Source organism: Fusarium phalaenopsidis (assembly GCF_050370095.1).
Source record: "Fusarium phalaenopsidis strain FUZ10S chromosome Unknown contig_32316, whole genome shotgun sequence".
Taxonomy (NCBI): Eukaryota; Fungi; Ascomycota; class Sordariomycetes; order Hypocreales; family Nectriaceae; genus Fusarium; species Fusarium phalaenopsidis.
In genome coordinates, this window is record NW_028145399.1 from 466,124 (window position 1) to 486,466 (window position 20,343).

The 20,343-nt window shown below is 52.7% G+C and overlaps 7 protein-coding genes across 7 annotated transcripts; 6 read left to right on the forward strand and 1 right to left on the reverse strand.

Moving 5' to 3' along the window:
• Positions 1 to 306: 306 nt before the first annotated feature.
• On the forward strand, positions 307 to 1,101 carry LRP88_11709 (uncharacterized protein; the record flags this gene model as incomplete). The annotated part of the gene is made up of 1 exon (XM_083248131.1): positions 307 to 1,101. The coding sequence occupies one exon, from the start codon at positions 307 to 309 to the stop codon at positions 1,099 to 1,101; it is 795 nt and encodes a 264-aa protein (XP_083095561.1).
• Positions 1,102 to 3,135: 2,034 nt separating this feature from the next.
• Positions 3,136 to 4,895, forward strand: LRP88_11710 (Zn(II)2Cys6 transcription factor domain-containing protein; the record flags this gene model as incomplete). Its single annotated transcript, XM_083248132.1, has 5 exons — positions 3,136 to 3,192; positions 3,270 to 3,719; positions 3,775 to 3,903; positions 3,959 to 4,695; positions 4,892 to 4,895. The coding sequence occupies 5 exons, from the start codon at positions 3,136 to 3,138 to the stop codon at positions 4,893 to 4,895; spliced, it is 1,377 nt and encodes a 458-aa protein (XP_083095562.1).
• A 3,210-nt stretch (positions 4,896 to 8,105) lies between these two features.
• Positions 8,106 to 10,913, forward strand: LRP88_11711 (transcription factor domain-containing protein; the record flags this gene model as incomplete). Its single annotated transcript, XM_083248133.1, has 2 exons — positions 8,106 to 10,195; positions 10,253 to 10,913. The coding sequence occupies 2 exons, from the start codon at positions 8,106 to 8,108 to the stop codon at positions 10,911 to 10,913; spliced, it is 2,751 nt and encodes a 916-aa protein (XP_083095563.1).
• A 1,232-nt stretch (positions 10,914 to 12,145) lies between these two features.
• On the forward strand, positions 12,146 to 12,722 carry LRP88_11712 (NUDIX hydrolase domain-like protein; the record flags this gene model as incomplete). Its single annotated transcript, XM_083248134.1, has 3 exons — positions 12,146 to 12,248; positions 12,298 to 12,503; positions 12,561 to 12,722. 3 exons carry the CDS (start codon positions 12,146 to 12,148, stop codon positions 12,720 to 12,722), a joined length of 471 nt encoding a protein of 156 aa, XP_083095564.1.
• Positions 12,723 to 13,748: 1,026 nt separating this feature from the next.
• LRP88_11713 (uncharacterized protein) lies at positions 13,749 to 15,407 on the forward strand (the record flags this gene model as incomplete). Its single annotated transcript, XM_083248135.1, has 1 exon — positions 13,749 to 15,407. The coding sequence occupies one exon, from the start codon at positions 13,749 to 13,751 to the stop codon at positions 15,405 to 15,407; it is 1,659 nt and encodes a 552-aa protein (XP_083095565.1).
• Positions 15,408 to 16,031: 624 nt separating this feature from the next.
• Positions 16,032 to 17,942, forward strand: LRP88_11714 (uncharacterized protein; the record flags this gene model as incomplete). Its single annotated transcript, XM_083248136.1, has 2 exons — positions 16,032 to 16,445; positions 16,497 to 17,942. 2 exons carry the CDS (start codon positions 16,032 to 16,034, stop codon positions 17,940 to 17,942), a joined length of 1,860 nt encoding a protein of 619 aa, XP_083095566.1.
• A 667-nt stretch (positions 17,943 to 18,609) lies between these two features.
• On the reverse strand, positions 18,610 to 20,230 carry LRP88_11715 (uncharacterized protein; the record flags this gene model as incomplete). Its single annotated transcript, XM_083248137.1, has 4 exons — positions 18,610 to 19,187; positions 19,242 to 19,409; positions 19,605 to 19,875; positions 19,925 to 20,230. The coding sequence occupies 4 exons, from the start codon at positions 20,228 to 20,230 to the stop codon at positions 18,610 to 18,612; spliced, it is 1,323 nt and encodes a 440-aa protein (XP_083095567.1).
• Between the last annotated feature and the right edge of the window lie 113 nt (positions 20,231 to 20,343).

Consider the following 20,343-nt stretch of genomic DNA (forward strand, 5'->3'; position numbering starts at 1 on the left):
CCCGCTAGTTAGTTGGGAAACTCGCGCCGCTAGCTACCTGGAGTCTGGGCAAATTAGGTCATACCAAACTGTCCATGGCCAGGTACCTGAAAACGCCTACTTGTGCCAGATCTGGGTCGAGTCTTTGTTTCTTCAAGATGGATGATTCTTTTGTATATAACACGGCCTCCGGTATCTCGTTGTTCGAGGATATTCAACAGCAATCAGACAAAGTCTCAAGACAAAGCTTCAAAGAGCAAAGCAGCAAACACTCGAAATCGAAAAGCAACAGCAAACTACAACAGGTTTCCCTTCAACACGACCAAGATGCTCTTCCCACTGTTTGTGCCAACTCTTCAGGACTCCTACTCCCTTGGAGAAGGATCTTGGAGACCGGATAGTCCTATAGAGATTCCTCACGAGGTGGCTCTCATGGGTCTCCCTCAAAACATACAGTTCACCTGGATGAACTCTTCCTCCAGGATGGTTCTACATATCGCCGCTCCTGGATCTTCAGCTTTATACTCTGCCGACATGCCTCAGGGTTGGAACGGTCCAACGATTCTCTATGCTGGCTCAAGAGTCCAGGGCAGTCCAATGCTCTATGTCGAGAGGTCCGGTCATGAATCAACCTTTCACCTGCCCGGTGTCCCGAGCTGCGGTATCATGCCTTGCCAGATCGTTCTGCAGTGCGAGTACGCCGACCCGGTGACCTGGTTTAGGTTCACCATGGTTGTCGGAGATGGCACAAACAACCACTTTGAAACTTTCGAGTGGCGCCGTTCTTCAAAGTCTGCCGGAAAGTGGAAGCTCACACGTCTCGGCCCCGGTGGAGAGGAAGCCATGTCGCAACAGTGGTATCCCTCTCCATACGGCCAAGAATACTATGGTTCCCCTGCAGCAACAGACAGCGGTTCAAGCAGCAGAAAAGAGACGGTGGCGATTCTCTCCGAGGAAAAACCATCGTCACGATCAAATCACAGGTCTAAAGTCGGCGGGTTCCAGTTCAAGGGTTCAGGCGCAACGTCTGAGCTTGGCTACCACTGGGCCCTGATGGCCGCCATGAGCGGCATCCTGATACTCCAGCTAATTGGTGCTGGGGAAAGCAGAGCGAGTGGATGAAACAGGCGCTTGGGAACCAACTAGTGTGTGTGTGGCGCACGCAGGGTTGAGTGGAAGTTTGGGAGGGATATAGGGGGGGTTCATGCAAGGAGTACCTAGTAATTGGGAGTGGCGTGCAGAGACATTGGGGGCCGCGAGGTAAGTGTCTATGATTGTATGGTTTTAATGATTAGCTACATTCCTTTATGATTCTGTAGATAGTTGTTTGAGGCTACTCAAGAAGCTAGATTTCATTTTGTCAATTCATTACCATAACTAGCATACGAAGCACCTGAAACATCGTGTTTGTGAATCACTGCCTGTTCGTGCCTGGAGCCTGGAGCTGGAGCCTTGGTGTCGAGGCCTCCCTGACTTTCGAGCCCAGATGAATCACGACATGCAGATCCGAAACTGATCCATTGGCCAATAAGATAAGATTATCGACCCTGCAAGTGTTAGCAGTTCTTCCAAGTTCCCACACGAGCTCTCGTGCATATACGTTGCGTCACGTTGGCCATGCGTCATTCAGAGCATCTTGCAACTACGCAATCTGTTTGGTTGTTCGATCTACCGAAACGTTCTAGTCAATTCTTTTACGAGGTACAGAAAATATGTACGATTCGTACATTTTCTAGGCTGCGGTGTTGCTGCCTCCCAAGCCGCGCGATGGATGCAAAAATCCCCGGCATGGCATCGGGCATACCGGTGGCTGATTACTGTGGCTGGGGTCCTCACGATAGGGGTCAGATATGAGGCCTCGCACGCGCTTGTGGGCTTGAAACGGTGAAAAAGACAGCCGAAAATGGGGAAGTGGACGTGTTCTGCCTTCTCGGCCGAATGATGGTGTAATGGATGACTGTGCAGTTGTGATGAACAGGATTCTTGTCGTGTCAAGGTGAGGCCTCTGATTCGGGAGTGGTGTTGGCCTGACGTTTCTGATGGGTTCGTTGTCTTAGCAGGTGACGCCCGCAGATCATCCAGTTGACGCACTAAATAGTCCCCAACAGTTGAGAAGACATTAGAAGACTCCAAAGTCTTAGAACGAATCTTGTGTTGGGCATGGAGAGTATATACATCCTCCTCATGGATGTTACCCTAGAGGTGCGCGCCACACATGACCGACTATGACTCTCTCGCTGTGGCTGGTAGTCTCCCAAATGCCGACCTGTCAAGCCGAAGGAAGACCTTTGGTGCACACTCTTCTCGTGCAACACAGCACCACCACCCAGACCATCCATGTCCCTCATCCGCGTCTCGTCCAACGCACGGTTCCACTGAAACGCAAGTCACTAGCATCCCCTGTCCGGCCCCGTCCGGTGATACACAGTTAGCTCGGACACCAAGTGGGGAAACGTCCAGCCGCAACGGGCTATCAATCGTCGCTTGGCGACGAGATTGGTCCGTAGCCGCAGTTAAGGGTCTGACCACCTTGTCACCGTCGACAGTTGGCGCTGGCCGAATTGGCTGGCTGTTCCGTCTGGAGCCATGCTTGTCTGCAAATTGATCTGTCGTCGTGGGCAAATTACCGCTGTAGACTCCAGGGATTGCGTGACATTTTCTCGTACCTATCCTCTCTTGTCCCGCTTACTCAGGTCAAAGATCTTTTCTACCATGTCTAATTGGCCATCTCCTGCGGAAGGGTTACCATGCGGAGAGTTTGTCTCTCCGCAGATGTCCGTATCTTGACCCCAAACCTTCTCAGACGATAAACGCGCCCTTGTCCTGTCATTTCGAGGTTCCTTTTTTTAGCCGTCCTATAAGGCTGAGACCCCTGGGCCACGCACGCACACAGCCCCCCAGGGCGGAGTTGGTTTAATTCAACCTCAGCCCGCATGCTCGCTACGGCCGAAACCCTTGTGCTGCAACTCTGCAGCGACATATCACGTCACGTGCTGTGGAACCTTTGTCGGCATGCTGATGCTGATGCGCGCGTTATATACCGACCATTGTCACCTCTTCCAAATTCTGTAATCAGGTCAGCACATGTCATCACGACCATCGCGTGTCTTTACTTCGTTCCACTACTCCAAATACCACCGCCTGAGCCCCTAAAACATGCCCGGAACTCCCTCTAGCACGGGCTGCGAGGCCTGTAGGAGGCAGAAGAAACGGGTAAGCCCAGCCACGCGCGGGAGGATGCGCGCCTAACCTAGCGACCCGTCCCACGCTAACCATGGAATGGGGGGTAGTGCGACAAAGTCCAACCAAAGTGCGGCCGATGCAAACGACTATCGATTAATTGCGTTGGGAATGGCGTCAAGCGATGGAAGTTTCAGTCTTTTGGAGTTGAGGATCAGCGCCTGACTCCAACACCGAGACGGAGTCCCAGCAATGGCAAGACAAGAGTCGCATCGTCGCTCGTCCACATCCTCGGCATCGAAGACATTCGATACGATCTACGCGCCTTTGGAGGCAAGCTCATCCCTGATCTTCCCCAACAACTGGGTTCCAATCCAGCCCTCGATGCCTGCGTGTCCGCCATGGTCGCGCTATACAGATCTCGTCAATACCAACAATCCAAGGTGGATGCTCTCACCAAGTACGGTGAAGCTCTGGCCGCGACTCGAAAGTCAATACAAGACCCTTCAGAACCTGTCGTCACAAAGATGCGCACAGTTTCTGTCATGTACATTTGCCATGTGAGTATCTGCAAGCCACAATATGCACCTATCCATCCACTAACGTTGAGCCCAGTCTTGGCTTGACCGCAAGCACGCAGAGCAGCATCGCGAAATGATATCACATTTATTCCGCGAAGCTGTTGAGGCTGGAAAGGCAGAGGATATTGAGCCTGAATACTTCCAGGGACTGACTCAATTAGCAGTAAGTGTTCTTGGTGAATGTATTCTTGCACCCCATACTGACATCAAGTCTCTAGGTTCTAGCAAACATTCTCAACCCAAGGTTTGAGTTGGGCCCATGGTTTTGGAATGCCTGCAAAAACACTGGCACTCCTCGCCCTGTCCGGTACCACCAAGGCGCATTTTTGAGCCTGGAGCCCACAACAATGGCAGAAGCGGCCATCTACATTCGTTCGCCGAGGCGTTACCAGTATCAGCTTCGGTGCATGTACAATCTTGTACAGTCCGAAAAGGCAAGAATCCGCCAGCTCGTCACATTTGCAACAATGGCCACCATGACACCTAAAGCGCCACCCATGGCCATGAGAGTCCTGTCCTCATACCGATTTGCGTGGGGGTTGCTCTTGGGTCTGGGATCCATTTTGAACCACGTCCTACGGATATTCGACCACGATCTAGACCTTCTTACCGAGTCACACCAATATGTCGACGAGGCTATCGTGTTGACAGAGCAGACTGCTCCCAGCCGACCCAACGGTGCTGCGTTTACACCAGACTACCTTAAGATGGTCTGGGCATCCATCACAGACTCTTACCGATCTGCTGAGATAGAGGCAATTCTACTCGACTATGAAAATGACGTAGAGGGGGCCGAGTACCTTGAAGAGGCTCTCGCCATGAAGAGGAGGCTCTACCGAATGGCAAGACGCGAGACACAATTTCAGGTGCAAACACCACCAGAAGCACCGATGCCGGGATGCATGCAAGATCCATTGGATGATATGCGGGTGCATGATATTGGAGCGCCGAGTGAGTGCGTGATACTTTAGCGAGAGCTTACGTGAGAGGGTGTGCAGCAGCGTGGTGGATTTTCAGCTCGACAGGGGACAGAAAGAAGAGACTAAGCTTGAAAAGGAACAAAGAAGTTTCAATGACAATTTTGTCACTATCAAACACAAACGCTGTCCACATAATCCCAAATGGATTTGGACTACGAGGTTATGATCTAGGTAGCGAGATAAATCTTGATAATTTGAGTTACTCAGGTATTTACTACCTAGGGTGGGCAAACAAGTCAATGTTTACCAAATAGAGGGGTGTTGGTCAGCCCAAGCAGAGTATTGCAGCAGTCAGCCAGCCACACCCCGTACTTGAAACGATGAAGCTTACCGCCCATTCCCATGCGGCTGACTTAAGGTTACTTGTCTGATTTACCTAAGGTAACGTTACCAAGGCTTACTTGCAACTCATTTGGGCCTCGGATGCCTTCTCAAGATAGGCATTTACGAGTTATCGGGTTGCAACTCTGCTCTCGCCTCTTGAAGTTTTCAAGCCTTGACTTAGCATACCATAGCTAATTCGCATGTCCCAATTTCAGGCTCTTGATTTTGCCCTCAGTTACCTACTTTTCAATTTGAAAATGCCTAGTGATTGGAAACTCGTTACTTTCAGTGATATGATATCCTGTGTCTGTAGCTAGAATTTTTATATGAGTTACGATTTTATCCTCCTTTAACTCTCTAGAAAAGCGACTGTGAAACCTTTGTTACCAAGACTTGAGGCCCAGGCAACCAGTTATGATTGTTTGATCGCGGGAGCCACAGCTCAAAGAAAGTTGCAGACAAATCTGTAAACTCAAAGAAGCATCGTTTATCCCGGAAAAGCCAGGAAACTTGCCAATTGCTTCATCCAGAGATTTGTTTCGTGCAGAGCTTCCAGAGAAAGGAGTGCTAAGAAAACAGTGTTTGAAGCAAGATCGACATCAATCCCAATGCAGCAACACACTGCGACGCCGCAAACTGCCGTAGATAACGCATGGCCACCGTGCCTCATTGCGCCACAAAGTAAGGCACCCCTTGCAAATGGATCTTCGGTTCCATGCTTGAAGCGAAGTTTTCTGGCCAGAAATACGTGGTCAAGCTGTAGGTAGGATGACAGAGTCTGCGAAGCTTTCGGATGTTGGGCTTCCGGCTTGGAGATGCTCCGGCACTTCCTGAACCCGATGCAAGCCAAGCCTTTCTATGGCCAATTACAGGAGTCATGTTGTGAATATGAGTTGTCAAGTTCTATTTTGAGAGTGTAATCGCACTAGTTTCGATGGGCAGCTTCTTGAGGATGATCTGCACTATGGTATGGGACAGACAAGGGATGGAATCGTGATAAGGAGGTGCGGCAGATGGTACTTGGATACCTCATGTATGAAGCTACAAGCTAATAAAACTTGCGAGACTGAATTCATTGCCCAAAAGCCGGGTCACTGCTTGGTCTTCCAACCATGGGATGATGCCCTGATGCTCAAGAAGCAAACAATGCATTTATAGAAAGAACGGCAATTGGTACCAACAGGCCGAACAAAGGTGCCTTGCCTTGAGCATATTGTTGTAGTAATCGGCCATCGTCACGGCCCAGTTCCCATTCACTGTTACAAGAAGCCTTGCAATGTCCGATGCCGGCTCAAGATGCAGGTTAGACTTTTCGCTAGATAGAACAAGACTTGCTTCTCGTCTGGGGAGTAAGTAGTGGCACCAGGGATTTGGCCGGCACCTGGGTAAAAAATACCTTGGCCATGGCTTGGCTTGATGTACTTGCCTATCACCGTTGCGGCTAAAGATGGGTACTAGTCGAACAACGTTCCCGTCTCTCGGCAATTGTTCAAAACATCATTTGACAGCTACATAGCCGACTTCAACTTTATCCATCACGCTTCGACCGTTTGGGTGAATTTGTGGCGCACGCAAGAATCTTGTTGGTTAGCAAGTTGGAGCGCCCGCCCAGTTCAAGCACCATACCTAGCCACCCGGGCGTTTATTCTACCGAGTGAGTAGGTTGTAACTACTTCCCATGCCAGCCGTCATGGCTCATCCGCTAGGTTGACCAGAGTTCGATCGGGATATAAACTACTAGTCTAGATTTCTTTAAAAGTAATGAGGCATTAACCTAATTCTTATTCTTATCGAGCCATCCATGCCCTGGGTCTTTTCGGAATCTTAGGAACCTCCTTGAACAACCCCTCCTGCCCTATCTGCACACATACTATGCTGGATGGGGCATCGAGAGCCGGCTGCGAAGAATCGGAAGACACAGCCGTGCTTACCTGAATGGATCATTGATCCCGAGATGTTTCCAGCTTGTTAACTTGATGCCGCCTTCATGTGAAAGAGGGGTAACCAGGACGAGAGTGCCAGGACGGATCATCGGATCCTGATAGAGTCATTCATGTGACAACAACATGAAAATCCGATGGCTCGAGTGTGAGCTAGCTGGAGCAGCCACAACGCATAGATTTGGAACTGAATCCTCTCTCGACGCTCGCCAACCCTCATCCACATATCTCCGGTTCTTCGCATTCCTTCTTGGTTTTGGCTCACTTGCCTGATGACTCCTAGGCCCGGGCAAGGTTTGATCAAACCTTGGACTCGTCAGCTGCTCGGGAGAAAGGAAGGCGGAAGAGAGGAGGGTTGTAGGATGATGGCACTCGTGAAAGAAGATTGAAGCCACCACTTTTGGTAGCATGGCTGACGACAGTTTACGTGGTTACATGAGTATGGCCTCCTTCTAATATCGCCTTTCGGGATCTGCAAAGTTCATGGTCACGGCCAATAGTAGTGCTGAGTTGACGAATTCACACTCTTGGAGTCAAAGAGCCAGATCTTAGGACATATCTCGGGCTTGTTGATGCGGGGGACGGGAAGCTATGTAGCAGTAGGTTCCTGACTAGAGAAGCTCCATTCATCCGAACGCGAGTTGACACAGCATATGTGACGAGTTTCTTGACTCGTTTCATATGACGGCTCAGGCTGCATCGCTCATATGCCTAACCTGTTCCAAATTAGACGAATGCGGGGTATCAACATGCCGAACTGCATATTGTGCATCATGGTAGAGAGAGTTGTCGAGGTATTGGATGCCACAATATTCAGCTTGGACACCGAGGATGCCGAGCTATGCCCGCACGTGCTGGGTGTGACAACTCTGGAAATCATACCCCAATTGAACGATAGCTTCTTCTTCAATCAATCGTCTGGCCGGTGAGGTGAGCATCAGTCTTTTTCGTCAACCACTCACCGTCGCCTTGATGACACTGCCTTTGCGGAGGAAATCGGGTGGATCCGGGCTGGACCCCGATTTGACCGGGGAAGTGCCCCTCTAGCGGGCTCAGAGGCCGAATTCTAGTGGCTCGGGGTTCGAGTCCGCTACTGTTCAGTGGGCCGTTCACCTAGAAATATGGCCCGATGCTCCCCGCAGGAATGGCAAGACACCCGACCTGACGGCAGGAGAGACGCTCACCGAAATAACCGGCGACCGATGCCGCTCACCTGCCATCCACATCCGATTCGATCCATGTCCCAAGCCCAAGCCCAGACCCAGGGCTTGACTAACATTTCGCTCAAGCCAACGCCTCAACACCACGAGATTCCCTCCAGCCTCATCACCATCACCACCGTCGCCCGCCGTGCTGACCTCTCCCCGCCCCCGACGAAGCCCGCGCCTGCGGCACACAAGAGGCGATCGCAAATGACGGGCCCAAACAAGATTGTGAAACGCACCGGACGAGACTCTAGGGGAGTTTCGCGCCCTTCGTCCGGTGGCGCTCTCTGCAAGACTTGCACGCCATGTCGCCAGAAGAAGGTTCGCTGCGACGGCGCGCGACCCCAGTGCATCGAGTGCAGCACAAACAACCTTGCCTGCGTGTACCCTCACGATGCCCGACGTGAGCCTCGTCCCTCTCGTGCCCGTGTGCAGAGTCTGGAGGCGACCATCGCAACCATGCTCGACCACATGAAGGCTGCCGGAATCCTCACCCCCGAGATGCAGGCTGCGTGGACTGCCGAACTCATGGATACCGATCATCCTTCCCGCGCATCTCAGGACTACACCACACATGGCCTGAGCCGTCTGGCTTCAACCGCCGCCATCGCGAGCCCTCTTCCGACCCCGACGGCCTCGACAGCGGCGCAAGAAATGGGCGCCAGCTTCCTCTCCTCGCCGCCCCGAAGCAGTGTTGGGCCGACCGACGGTGAGACCAAGCCGCGACTCGACAGCTTCAACACTATCCTCTCGCGAACAAATGCACCCGTCGACTCGACCGAACTTGCTCCTGCAAAGTTGGTACCTCGCCCCATCAGCAACGACGGCAACGGCGATGGCACCGGCTTGTCACCCAGCGAAGCCCGAGTCGCCGGTGTCTTCCACGAAAACGGCTACGTTTCTGCAGTCCACGGTCTCGCCAGTATCATGAACCCCACGTCCCGCGCCCAGCACCGAGAAAACATCAATACCATGACCCGCAAGGGCGACGATGCCATCTCCGCCTCGAAAGCCCGCCTCATTAGCAATGCCGCGCTTCAACGACAACGAGAGGCGCGCATGTTCCGCAACCCACGAGACTTGATGGACCTGGACGGCGTGGACCCTGAACTGGCCAAGCATCTTCTCGATCTGCACTTCAACCGACAGCACTACGCCTACCTTATCTCCTACCGACCCGCCATCATGGATAGTCTCGCTAGCGGCGGTGGACCTTTCGCAAACAAACTCCTCCTCAATGCCATCTTCTACTCGACTTCTCTATACAGCGATCGCCTATGTCTTCGCGCAGACCGAGATGACCCCCAAACTGTCGGCAGACGCTTCTACGACCGATTCCGCGAACTCCTCGTTGACGAGCTGGACAAACCTAGCATCCCTTCGGCCCTCGCTCTGCTCTTGACCAGCGTGTCGCTCGTGTCGCAGGGTAGACCGAGCGCCGGCTGGAGTTTGTCAGGAACTGCGCATCGCATGATTATCGACCTGGGTTGCCACCTGATGCTGGGTCCCGATTATGAGAGCACGGGCGGTGTCACCACTGAGCGAGTACTACGACGGGACCTGGAGCAGGAGATGCGCAAGCGCCTATACTGGGCCGCCTTCACCACCGATGCTACCCAGGCCCTGTACCTCGGACGCCCCTGCATGTTCGCCTCTGCGCAGGCCAGGGTGCCACTCCAGCTGCTCGACACCTTTGAGGAGCTCGAGGAGTGGGAGCCCTACGTCGATCCCAAGTCTCCGGCTTCGGCTCCACCTCCGTATGGACGTCAACCTGCCCACGCCGTGTCAACGTTTAGCAGTCTCGTCCGTATACTGCAGATCTCTACAAGGATCAATGACCTGTATGGCATTCAGTGTGTCAAGTATACGACCGAGTACCTCCTCAACAAGAAGGAATCGATCGAGAGGGAGTTTGAGAAGTGGCAGAACAGCTTACCCAGCCACCTGCGATTCGACCCCGATGATACTACCACCATCACGCCTCCACCGCATCAAATCACCCCACAGTGAGCTTACCCCAGTGCCCCCACGTAGGGGTCCCTATTTGCTAACAGTCGGTACAGTACCACGTTCCATGCGCTCACCATCCTGCTACACCGCGCGTTCCTTGAGGAGGGTCACCTTAGGAGGCACACCGACGAGAGCTCCAAGCGACGCGGTGAGGAGGCATGCATCCAGAGTGCTCTGATGATCCAGAAGCTGGTCCGGCGATATCGGGAGTCGTTTACTCTCCGTCGCGCGCCATTCCTGCTTTCGTATGCTGTCTACTCGGCTGTCATTGTCATCCTTCGCCAAGAGCGTCACGAGAGAGGCCAATTCACCGAGCCCATCTCCTTCTTCTGGACATGCCTCAGCGAGCTGCAGCTTGGATGCAACTTTGGCCTCAAAAAGCCGCTCAGCGTCCTCCAAGATATGGTCCGTGAGTTCCAGACCACTCTGAAGGAGAGCAGTTCCGCAGGTCCGGAGCAAGGACCCCAGCCGGCAGGCCTTGACGAGAGCTTCTTCTTCCCTCTGGCCATGACCCCTTCGGCTCCCGGTCTCGCGCCGACCACGACAGCATCGACGGGTACGTATGTTCCATCTGATTACATCCCACACATGGACCATTTCGATCCCGCTTTTGGCACATCGCCAGGACTGCTGGACTTTTTGAACGACCAAGAAAAGGACATTTCCCAGGACGCGCTGTATGGACTGTTTGCACCCTCGCAGCCGTTCCCGTGACTGGCGGGCGAGCCTGGCGAAACATTTGGTGCAGGACCAGCCCCAGCGGCCTGACATGACTGTCTGGCCTAACGTTGTCCCTCTGAGACTGTCCTCCCCCGTCAGACATCGGCACGTGTCGATGCCTCGGTTCGCCGGCTTGCTGAGACAGGTTCGGTGCAAGAATCCGAACGTTGAAAAACTATATTCGCAGGCCTCGTGCAGCCGAGGCATAACACAGCCTTGTAGCGGGTTGTCTCCCGTGATGTCGAGGAATAGATAGCTGCCCTTTCAAAGGTTGGTTGACAAGGAGCCGTCCTTGCGAGGCTCTGTCGACTGTTCTCTGAAAGTGTTTCAAGTCGAGTTTTTGCTGTAAGACAGCGAGGCTCGACTAGCCACCCTCTTTCCTATGAACCTCTATTGTCGTGGCTGTGGGGGTGGACGTCCCATCGCAGGCAGAGCGCCAAGGCACATGGAGTATCTCGGAGGCTTCACATTTAGACGCTGTGAAGCCCCTTGTTTGACGGATTATTTACGACTTGATGAGAGCCGTTTTGTTGGCAGGGCCTTTTTTTGTTTCTTTTGCGCATAGATCATCAGTTGTTAGAGCGATATTTGGCCATGTTCAATATTAGATGTGTTTACGAGTAAATAAATGACGAAAAGTTGCTAGAGTGTTGTGGAGACTGGTGATGGGCAACATTTGCACAGTGATCATTGGCCCTTGAATAACAGCCTAAACAACACAAAAGAACATCATGAGGCCTCTATCAGTAAATGGAACTGTAAATAAACATCATCAGCACTAAATAGAGGCTGTGATGGGCGTTGCTAGTTAATACAAATGATTCGAATGGTGACGTCTCAGTGCACACCCTCAATTACCCTGAACCACCACATAGGAAAATCTCGATAAATATCAACCTTGTAGCCTTAGAAGCTCCCGATAGCTAGTATAGAACCTGGAGAATCTGTACAAGGCATATCGGCAACTCCATTTACGCCCACTACTTTTCTAGTTCAGTCAGTCCTATTGCTCCACGACCGCCGTGCAACGAATAGAGGCCGCAGAAGGCAGATTTCGGCGATGACTCAGCGCGCTGCGCCGCCTTGGGCGTCCTCACGAAGGATCGATAAAGGTGGTTCTCATCAGCGCAGGGTCTGTTGCATTCACATCGAAGTCCTCGCATTCACCTCATTTTGAACAAGTTTAGTACATTGGTTTGACAATTTACTCAAGCGTCCAATTCGCAATGGCCTCAGCTGCACACAACCCCCGCGTTGGCGTTTCTGCCATTATTTATGGGCCAGACGGCAAGATGGTCACTGGGAAGCGCAAGGGAAGCCATGGAGCGGGTGAGTCACGGTGATACTATGCAAATACTCGCAGCTAAAAGGGACATAGGCACCTGGCAACTCCCTGGCGGCCATCTCGACTATGGTGAGAGCATCCTCGTGTGCGCTGAGCGCGAAACCCTCGAGGAGACAGGCCTCAAGGTCAAAGGCGTCAAGGTCGTCGCTGTGACAAACGACATATTCGAAAAGGAGGGAAAGCACTACATCACCCTCTTCGTCCTCTGCGAGATGGAGGACAAGACGGCACAACCCCAGGTACGTTCAATACGGGCTGCTTCTCCCGCGCGCCCACCTGACTAACCCACAACGCAGGTACTAGAGCCACAGAAGTGCGACGGATGGTACTGGAAGACATGGGACGACCTGAAGCAGCTTCTACCAGCCGTGTCGCAGGGCGAGCAGGGAGAGAGCCTGTTCCTGCCGCTGGTGAACCTGCTTGAGCAGACGGACAACTTGGATACCCTAAGACCATAAGTTGGAGGGGGCCGAGGGCCTGGTCGACGGGATAGAACAAGAGGGGGATACTAAGCTGAAGCGATTCACATAAAGCAAAGCAAACAAGGGCGCCACTAGATTTTCCGTGACGCCGAGATGAACAATAGACTTGTTTCTGTCTCAGCTGCAGGGGGGACCCGTCATAACGGGGTTCGCCCCTCTGTATTGTCTTGGAGCTAGCATCGTGCCGTCTCACTATTTTTGACCTGTCAGGAACCCTTTTCAGCAGGGTTCAGTTGAATCAATGCGTTTTTTGGTGTTTTGCATTGTCGATCATCGGTTCGGGGGGTTGGCAAACTTTGCTTTTGCGGGTGAGGGCGATTTTCAGGGACGGGGGACTCCTTGCGCTGGATACGTCATGGAGGGAGTTGTGGAGGGGAAAAGGTGAGTGCGATTGAGTGCGATTGAAGTTGATGAGAGGAATTGAAGTGATGGCATTGGGACTATCGTGGGCTTGCCATTGTCTATGCAATTGAACAATGCCTCTATCGAGACTGACCACACTCTGAAGCAGCGAGATCCGCCACGGCCCGGCGCCAATGAGACATTCATTGTCGGCTGGAGCTGTTGTCTCGGAGGCACAGCTAGGCCGACCTCCTGGATATCCATCCCGCAGACTTCGCTTCTCTACGATCGGCGGGATTGTTTCTTTTCCTCGAGGAGACTTTGGTGAAGGATCAATCTCTTGGTTAGTCGTGACCCGAGATTGACTAGGGAGTCTATGATCAATCGACCGAGATTAGCTTCGGACGCGGAATAGAGAGGTCTCACAATAGAGGGTCTTGCCGTGAGGATGGGGTTCTCGTGAGAGCTTCAAGGGGCTCTAAGTTGCGAGATCCGGGGTATATAATGGGATGGTCGTTCCTCCCAAACTCAAATCTCATCATCACCATCACTCACAATCATCTCATCTCATCTACTCTACTCTCCTCTTCATTCACTCCTTAATACACACTTCAGTCACTCCTTCGACTACAACCAACTACTACTACTTTAATTCTCAAGATGCCTTCCAACATTATTTCCCAGCTCGAGGTCATCAGCCGTGAGACCGGTTGCCTCCTCGACGTCTCGACCCTCATCGACCTGAGCATCTGCCCTACCCTCGACATCATCACCAAGAAGCCCAACAAGGTCGAGGCCAAGGACAAGTACATCACTGTCACCCCCACCACTCCTCAGAAGTCGGTCCACTACCGCCGAGGATGCAGCACCGACAACTGCTACCAGGTTCCTGAGAAGGTGTGCAAGAAGAACACTGTCATCCACGACATTCAGATGCTTGTTCTTCTCGGTCTTCTCAGCAAGGAGGATCTTGAAAAGTACCTCCACATCACTGGTGAGCTCCCCGAGAGCGAGCACATCGACGAGGACAAGGATGGCATGACCGTCGACCCTCTTCTTGGTCTCGACGTTGGCGAGGACGGCTCCCTGGCTGATCTCAAGGTCGGCGGCAAGGATGGCCTCGTCAACCTCAACCTTGGCAAGAACAAGGATGGCAAGCCTCCTCTGGCCAACCTCAACCTCCTCGGCCCCGATGGCCTTCTCCGACTTGACCTCAACGGCAAGCCTCTCATCGACCTCAAGCGCCGATCCGACCGCCTCGTTGATGTTGATGTTGGTGGCAAGAAGGATACCGATCAGGCTACTATTGACGTCGATGTTCTTACCCACGCCCGACGCAGCGACCGCCTTCTTGACGTCGACGTCGGCGGCAAGAAGGACACTGACCAGGCCACCATCGATGTCGATGTCGCGACCCACAAGCGCCGTGGTCTCCTGGATGGCCTGCTGGGCGAGGATGGCGTTGTGCCTGGCCTTTTGGACGGTCTCCTAGGCAAGGATGGCCTGAACCTTGAAGATCTCCTGGACCTCGACGTTGGTGGCGAGGCTGATGAGGATGAGGCTGCCATCGACCTTGATATCCTGACCACTCCCAAGGACAAGGGTGGTGAGAACGGCAATGGCAACGGCGGCAACAACGGTGGCAACAACGGCGGAAACGGCAACGGCTCCAACAATGGAGGCAACGGCAATGGTTCCAACAACGGTGGTAACGGCAACGGATCTGGCAATGGAAGCGGCAACGGCTCCAACAACGGAGGCAACGGCAACGGCAACGGCAACGGATCTGGTAACGGATCGGGCAACGGATCTAACAACGGTGGCAATGGTAACGGCTCCGGCTCTGGCAACAACGGTGGCAACGGCAACGGCTCTGGCAACGGCTCCGGCAATGGCAACGGATCTGGTAATGGCAATGGATCTGGCAACGGAAGCGGTAACGGCTCTGACAGCAACAACGGCCACGGAACTCCCAGCTACGGCCCCGGATCTCAGTACAGCAAGAAGGACCTCAGCAGCCACTACCAGCCCATCTGCAACAAGGGCTTCAAGAAGGAGTACATCACCCGCACCAAGCAGGAGCACGCCAACGACGTCAACCACTGCCTCGCCATCTGCCAGGCTCAGGGTGCTCTCCAGACCATCCACTCCGGTACCAAGCGTGGTGACATCGCCCACATCCTCGTCTGCGCTGCCATCCAATTCGACCAGACTGCCGAGAGCGGCAACTGCCACTACATGGTCGCCCCTGAGACCGAGCCCTGCGAGGAGGAGTACCTCGAGGAGAAGAAGGACTGCTACTCCTTCATCCGCAACTAAGCAGTACAAGATTGCAAAAACATGGTGACGACTGACGGCTTTACTGGCTGGGATATGAACGGTGTACAGGCAATTGGGAGGCACAAACACCTCATTTGGACAAACACATTTGGACAAACATCCAGCCGGATGATATTTCATTTCTTTCACAAACTTTAGGCATTTGCAGTTTAGACTTAATACATGTTTCCTTTTGTCGATGATCAATCGAGTTCTCTTTGAGATGTGACAATCGTGCAGTGACAGCGACAGTAGGGGCCCCAGTGTAGTGGATTGAGTCCTTGGCTTCACTAGACCAACAATCGTGATAATTATAAACCGGAACATTCCATAGACATTAAATGCTGCTTTATCCAAGACAATTAAACCTGTTTGTGTTGTTTCGCAAGACAATCATTGCCCTCGTGTCGCAATCGCTATAGCCGAGTTGCAACTATCGCGGCTCGTGACCTCGAGTTTAAGCTCCGAGCTCCCCATACCTCCATGACGCCTCCTCTTCGCGTCAACAACCAAGATATAGCCCCCGTTTCTCGCCTTCACCCTCGATCCATATTCTTTACTCGTCCAATGTCATAGTCAGCTACACTTATCAGCTGCGCGCACTCGCAGCATGCTATCGTCACCATGTCTTCTCTCGCTGAACCCCGTCGCCCCCGTCTCCTCGCCCGGAATCGCAAGCTCCGCCACTTGCGCGGAGTCTGGCTGCGCAACCTGTCCTTTGCGCCGACGAACCTTAGGACTGCCGATGATGCCGATCTGAATACGAGTCCCAAGAAGCTGCCCATGGTGAGGGAGACGAGCCAATTGCACCCTTCGCGATCGTCGGAGAGCTTGAGGAAGGATAGTACACGGCCTGATGCCTTGCGACCGCAACAGAAGAGGAGAACGAGTCTGAGCTTGGCGCATGCGAACCCTGTCGCGAGACAGAAGAAGCTTGAGACGTTGATTGAGGAGTCGGTTGGGGATGTCTTTTACTCGCTGCACGTCGAAGGGGAGACTGAGCCCGTCTACGTCAGCGAAGTGCGTGAGAAGGCGGCGGTAAGACGTGCAGACGCTCTCAAGCTGAGCAGACATCTGACTATGCAGTAGAACTTTAACTTTAGGTTCTTTAGCCTCGAAAACTCGGATTCGACCATCTCGAGAAGTTGCGCCTTGACTGTCCGCGTCTGGGTCCGTCGACCGAAGCAAACGTCGTGGATCTTCCTGCTCGAGGAATCGATAGACCTTCGTCGACTCAACTTTATAGGCACGCTCCTAGACCGAAACTTCCCCCCGAATGCACTCGTATTCCACCTTGAAGATGGTGTTTACTCGCTCGATTTCCCAAATAAGATCTCGGAACCCAAACAAGCTCCGCCAATGGCCACGTCGTCATACAGTACACTTATGAAGCTGGCCAACTTGGAAAGCTCGATCGAGGACGCGATAGAGACTCAACAACGACTCATGGAGGAGATAAATCAGATATTAGCTGCGAGGCCAAAGGACAGATCGGGGACAGCGCGCGAATCAGCTTCGCTGGTGGAAAAGTACGTCGCTGTGCAACGGCGCACAAATCAGCAAGCGGAGAAGAGGCGGGATGAACTACAGGAATCGCTCAAAAGTCGAAGAGAGGCTATAGCAAAAGGGAGAGAGCTTCAGGCCAAGGCCGAGGAGGATATTACCAACAACAAGGAGCAGTTGGAAGCTTCCAAACAGCTTCTCGAGACGACACAGCAACAGATTCGTGGCCAGCGACGACGCATATGCTCAGACCTCGCCGACATATTTCCCATAACTCCCATACCGAACTCTCCAGCGCTTTCTTTCAAGATCTGCAATCTTCCTCTCCCAAACTCGACGTACGATGCAGCCACGGCGAAACAGATCCCCGAGGATGTCTTGTCTGCTGGACTTGGGTATGCAACAATGCTTACCCATCATCTGCAGTTTTATCTATCTCATCCGCTACCGTACCCTCTTGACTGGTTCGGTTCTCGATCATACGCCCGCGACCATATTTCCCAGCTGTCAGACAAGCAGGTCTCACGGAGAGAGTTTCCCCTGTATCTCCCACGGGGTGGTTCTACGGCAGGCCAGTGGCGCTTCGAGTACGGCTGGTTCCTCCTCAACAAAGACATTGAGGCTCTCTGTGCATCCCAAGGCCTTCGGGTTGTTGACATCCGCCATTCGCTCCCCAATCTGGAGTACCTGCTCTATGTGTGCAGCGCTGGCACCGACCAAGTTCCTGAGCGCAAAAAGGGTGGTGTCCGCGGTTTATGGGCTGGTAGACTGAAAGGAAGGATGTCGACAATGTCGGGCCAAACGGATGGCGATGGAGGCAGCATAACAGAGAGTCGAAGGGGAAGCATGGACAGTGAGGTTATGAACCAGCATGGCGACGCCTTGAGGACGGCCCTGTTGAAGACGAACGGACACACCAGGGATAATTCCATCACCGACAGCCCAGATGACGACCTCTTGCTGCCGTTTGGGGAGGGTGATGCTAAGTTTACGCTTAGGACCAAGGGCTTGAGGGAGAATGTGTCCCGTTGAGTAAGGGGGAGAGCTTTAATTACTTCTTAGAGTTGGACATGGCAACATGACATCTCCATGATCAATGATGCGTTTCAAGAGCTTCAATAGTGATAGGTATAGCTGTAGGCTATAACCTGACAGCGCATTAATTACCAAGTTTTGCTACACTGTCGTGACTGGCCCTGCCATTAATCTCTACTACCTCAAGTGCTTTTCGAATGATCAATAACAATGATGATGGCCGCTAAAGGTTGTGATGGCATGTTATTTTCACTTATTCAGGACTTGTACGAAGCCGGAATCTTGGGGATTAGTCAAACAGGGACAAGTCATGTTATTGGTGAAGGCGTATTTGTCTAGAAAGACTGCTGGTAGGCTTTTCGTGCGAGCACTCTATCGGACTGTGCGGCACCAATCTCCGTCAAGAGTAGTGAGCTCACCTCTGATCGAATAGTCTTCAGGAAGGGATACACTGTTTTTCGGTGCATAAACTTCAACATAGCTTGGAAACTATCTATCTTCTGGCGCAGTTATCCCATCGAGGCCTGGCTTCAACTGCATGAAAAAAACACATTATCAACACATCATAGCATCATATACCAATGCTAACATAGTGGCATAGCTTGGAAACAGTATAATCAGTGTCAAATTTGTTAAAATAGATACAATTCCCAAGAGAAAACCGTCAGAAACCCGACCCATCTCTCAAATCCACGCCGCCGTCATGTCTTTCACACAACGTCTCTACCTCAATGTCCTCACATGAGACCTGAGCCTTCTCAACCACAGACTTTATTTCATACTGCTCGCCGTCATTATCACCGCACTTGTAAAGACCCGGCAAAATGATAATGTCGACACTCTTGAGGCATTGACCCCGCGCGTCCGCTTCCTCGTCGGAACTATCAATGTCTGTCATCTGATCAGGCTTGAAGATGTAAGGCTGCATGTGCTCATCGCTCAGAAGATCCTTGACCGCCATTACGTGCGGGAACTGCACATACCAGTACGCGCGCTGACGACGCAGTACTTGAGACAGCTTAACGGCGGGTACGAAGACATTCTCGCGGAGGGTGCGCTTCAGCTCGACCATATCAGCAGTCGGGGAACCCAGAGGTCTAATCACTTCCAATGTCGTTTGCATAATGTCGTCCAACGTCTCCATGGTATCTCGGGTCCAGGGGCATGAGTGGAATCTCTTGTCCAACAGAGAAAGCGTTAGTGTCCTCCACTCGTGGTAGGAGGACTGGTCGATTTCTTCGTCTGCAGTTTTTGGTTAACTGTAATCTTGTTGTCTAAAGGGCAATGGATGCTCACCAGAGGAAATGAATATCGACTCTAGGCCCTTGACAGCGTCCCTCTGCATCTTGGGCAACCAGAGGTCGGACCCAGAGTCCGACCACCTGGGAACGGATAGGACCTGAGAAGTCACGTTGAATGCGATCCAACCTCGGACAAACATCTTGCGGCGCTTCATGTCACTTTCTGGCAGAAATTCTGGCAAGTCTTCGAGACTGGGGATGCTCGGAATGACCCTCTGGATCAGGGGTGTCAACGAAGACGAAATGCCGGTCACATCGACAGGTTGTGAGGCATCTCTGCAGAAATTCGTGGTCCATTTCTTGATGGGTTGGAACACGTTGGCGACTTGCTCTTTGATAGAATCATCTTGCTCCTAACGCCCCAGACGGCTCTCCTGTGCGTCTCGTGCCGACTGCATAGCCTCGACGCGGTTCTTTAGCCGGCTACACTCGCTATCGAGCTTCTGTATATGTCCCTCGAGCTTCATCTTGCCTTCTTGAAGGATTTGATTGCCGTGCATTAGCTCTTTGATGGACAGGTCCCGGGGCGCGTCACTTCGAGGCGCCGACTGAGCTCCAAACTGCTCTCGCCGGTTATCACGACGGTCATCACGGCGGTTATCACTGATTGATGAAAATAAGCTGCCCACCTACAAAGTGTTAGTCTTTGAGAGTCTGAAAATTTCTGGATCATCTTACGTTCTTTGCGCCCTGAGAAAAGGATGTCCATATTCCGTTGTTGCATCGGGGATCACGGCTTCCTCCCATCGAGGGACCGGGACGCCCAGGTGACTCGCCGGTCTGCCCTGAGTGCGGTGGCAGATTCGAAGGCCTGGCGGAGCGATATCCGCCGCTGCTTGAGCTAGGACGGGCCTCTGGGCGGCCGCGGCTCCTTTCTTCGTACTGCGTTTCTTCATCTCCGTAGTGCTCGTACTGTCGCCTCTCAGCCCCCTGAGGATGGTAGCGAGACTGTTCCTGGTGGTAATGCGTGCTTTTCCAAACCATGATAGCTCTTGATGGGATGATACAAGAAGATACTCGTGCTAGGGACCAAGAAAAGGTGTGTCGGAAGGTGAGTTTGAGAGATGATGCACCGAGCCCCACAGGACTTTTGAGCT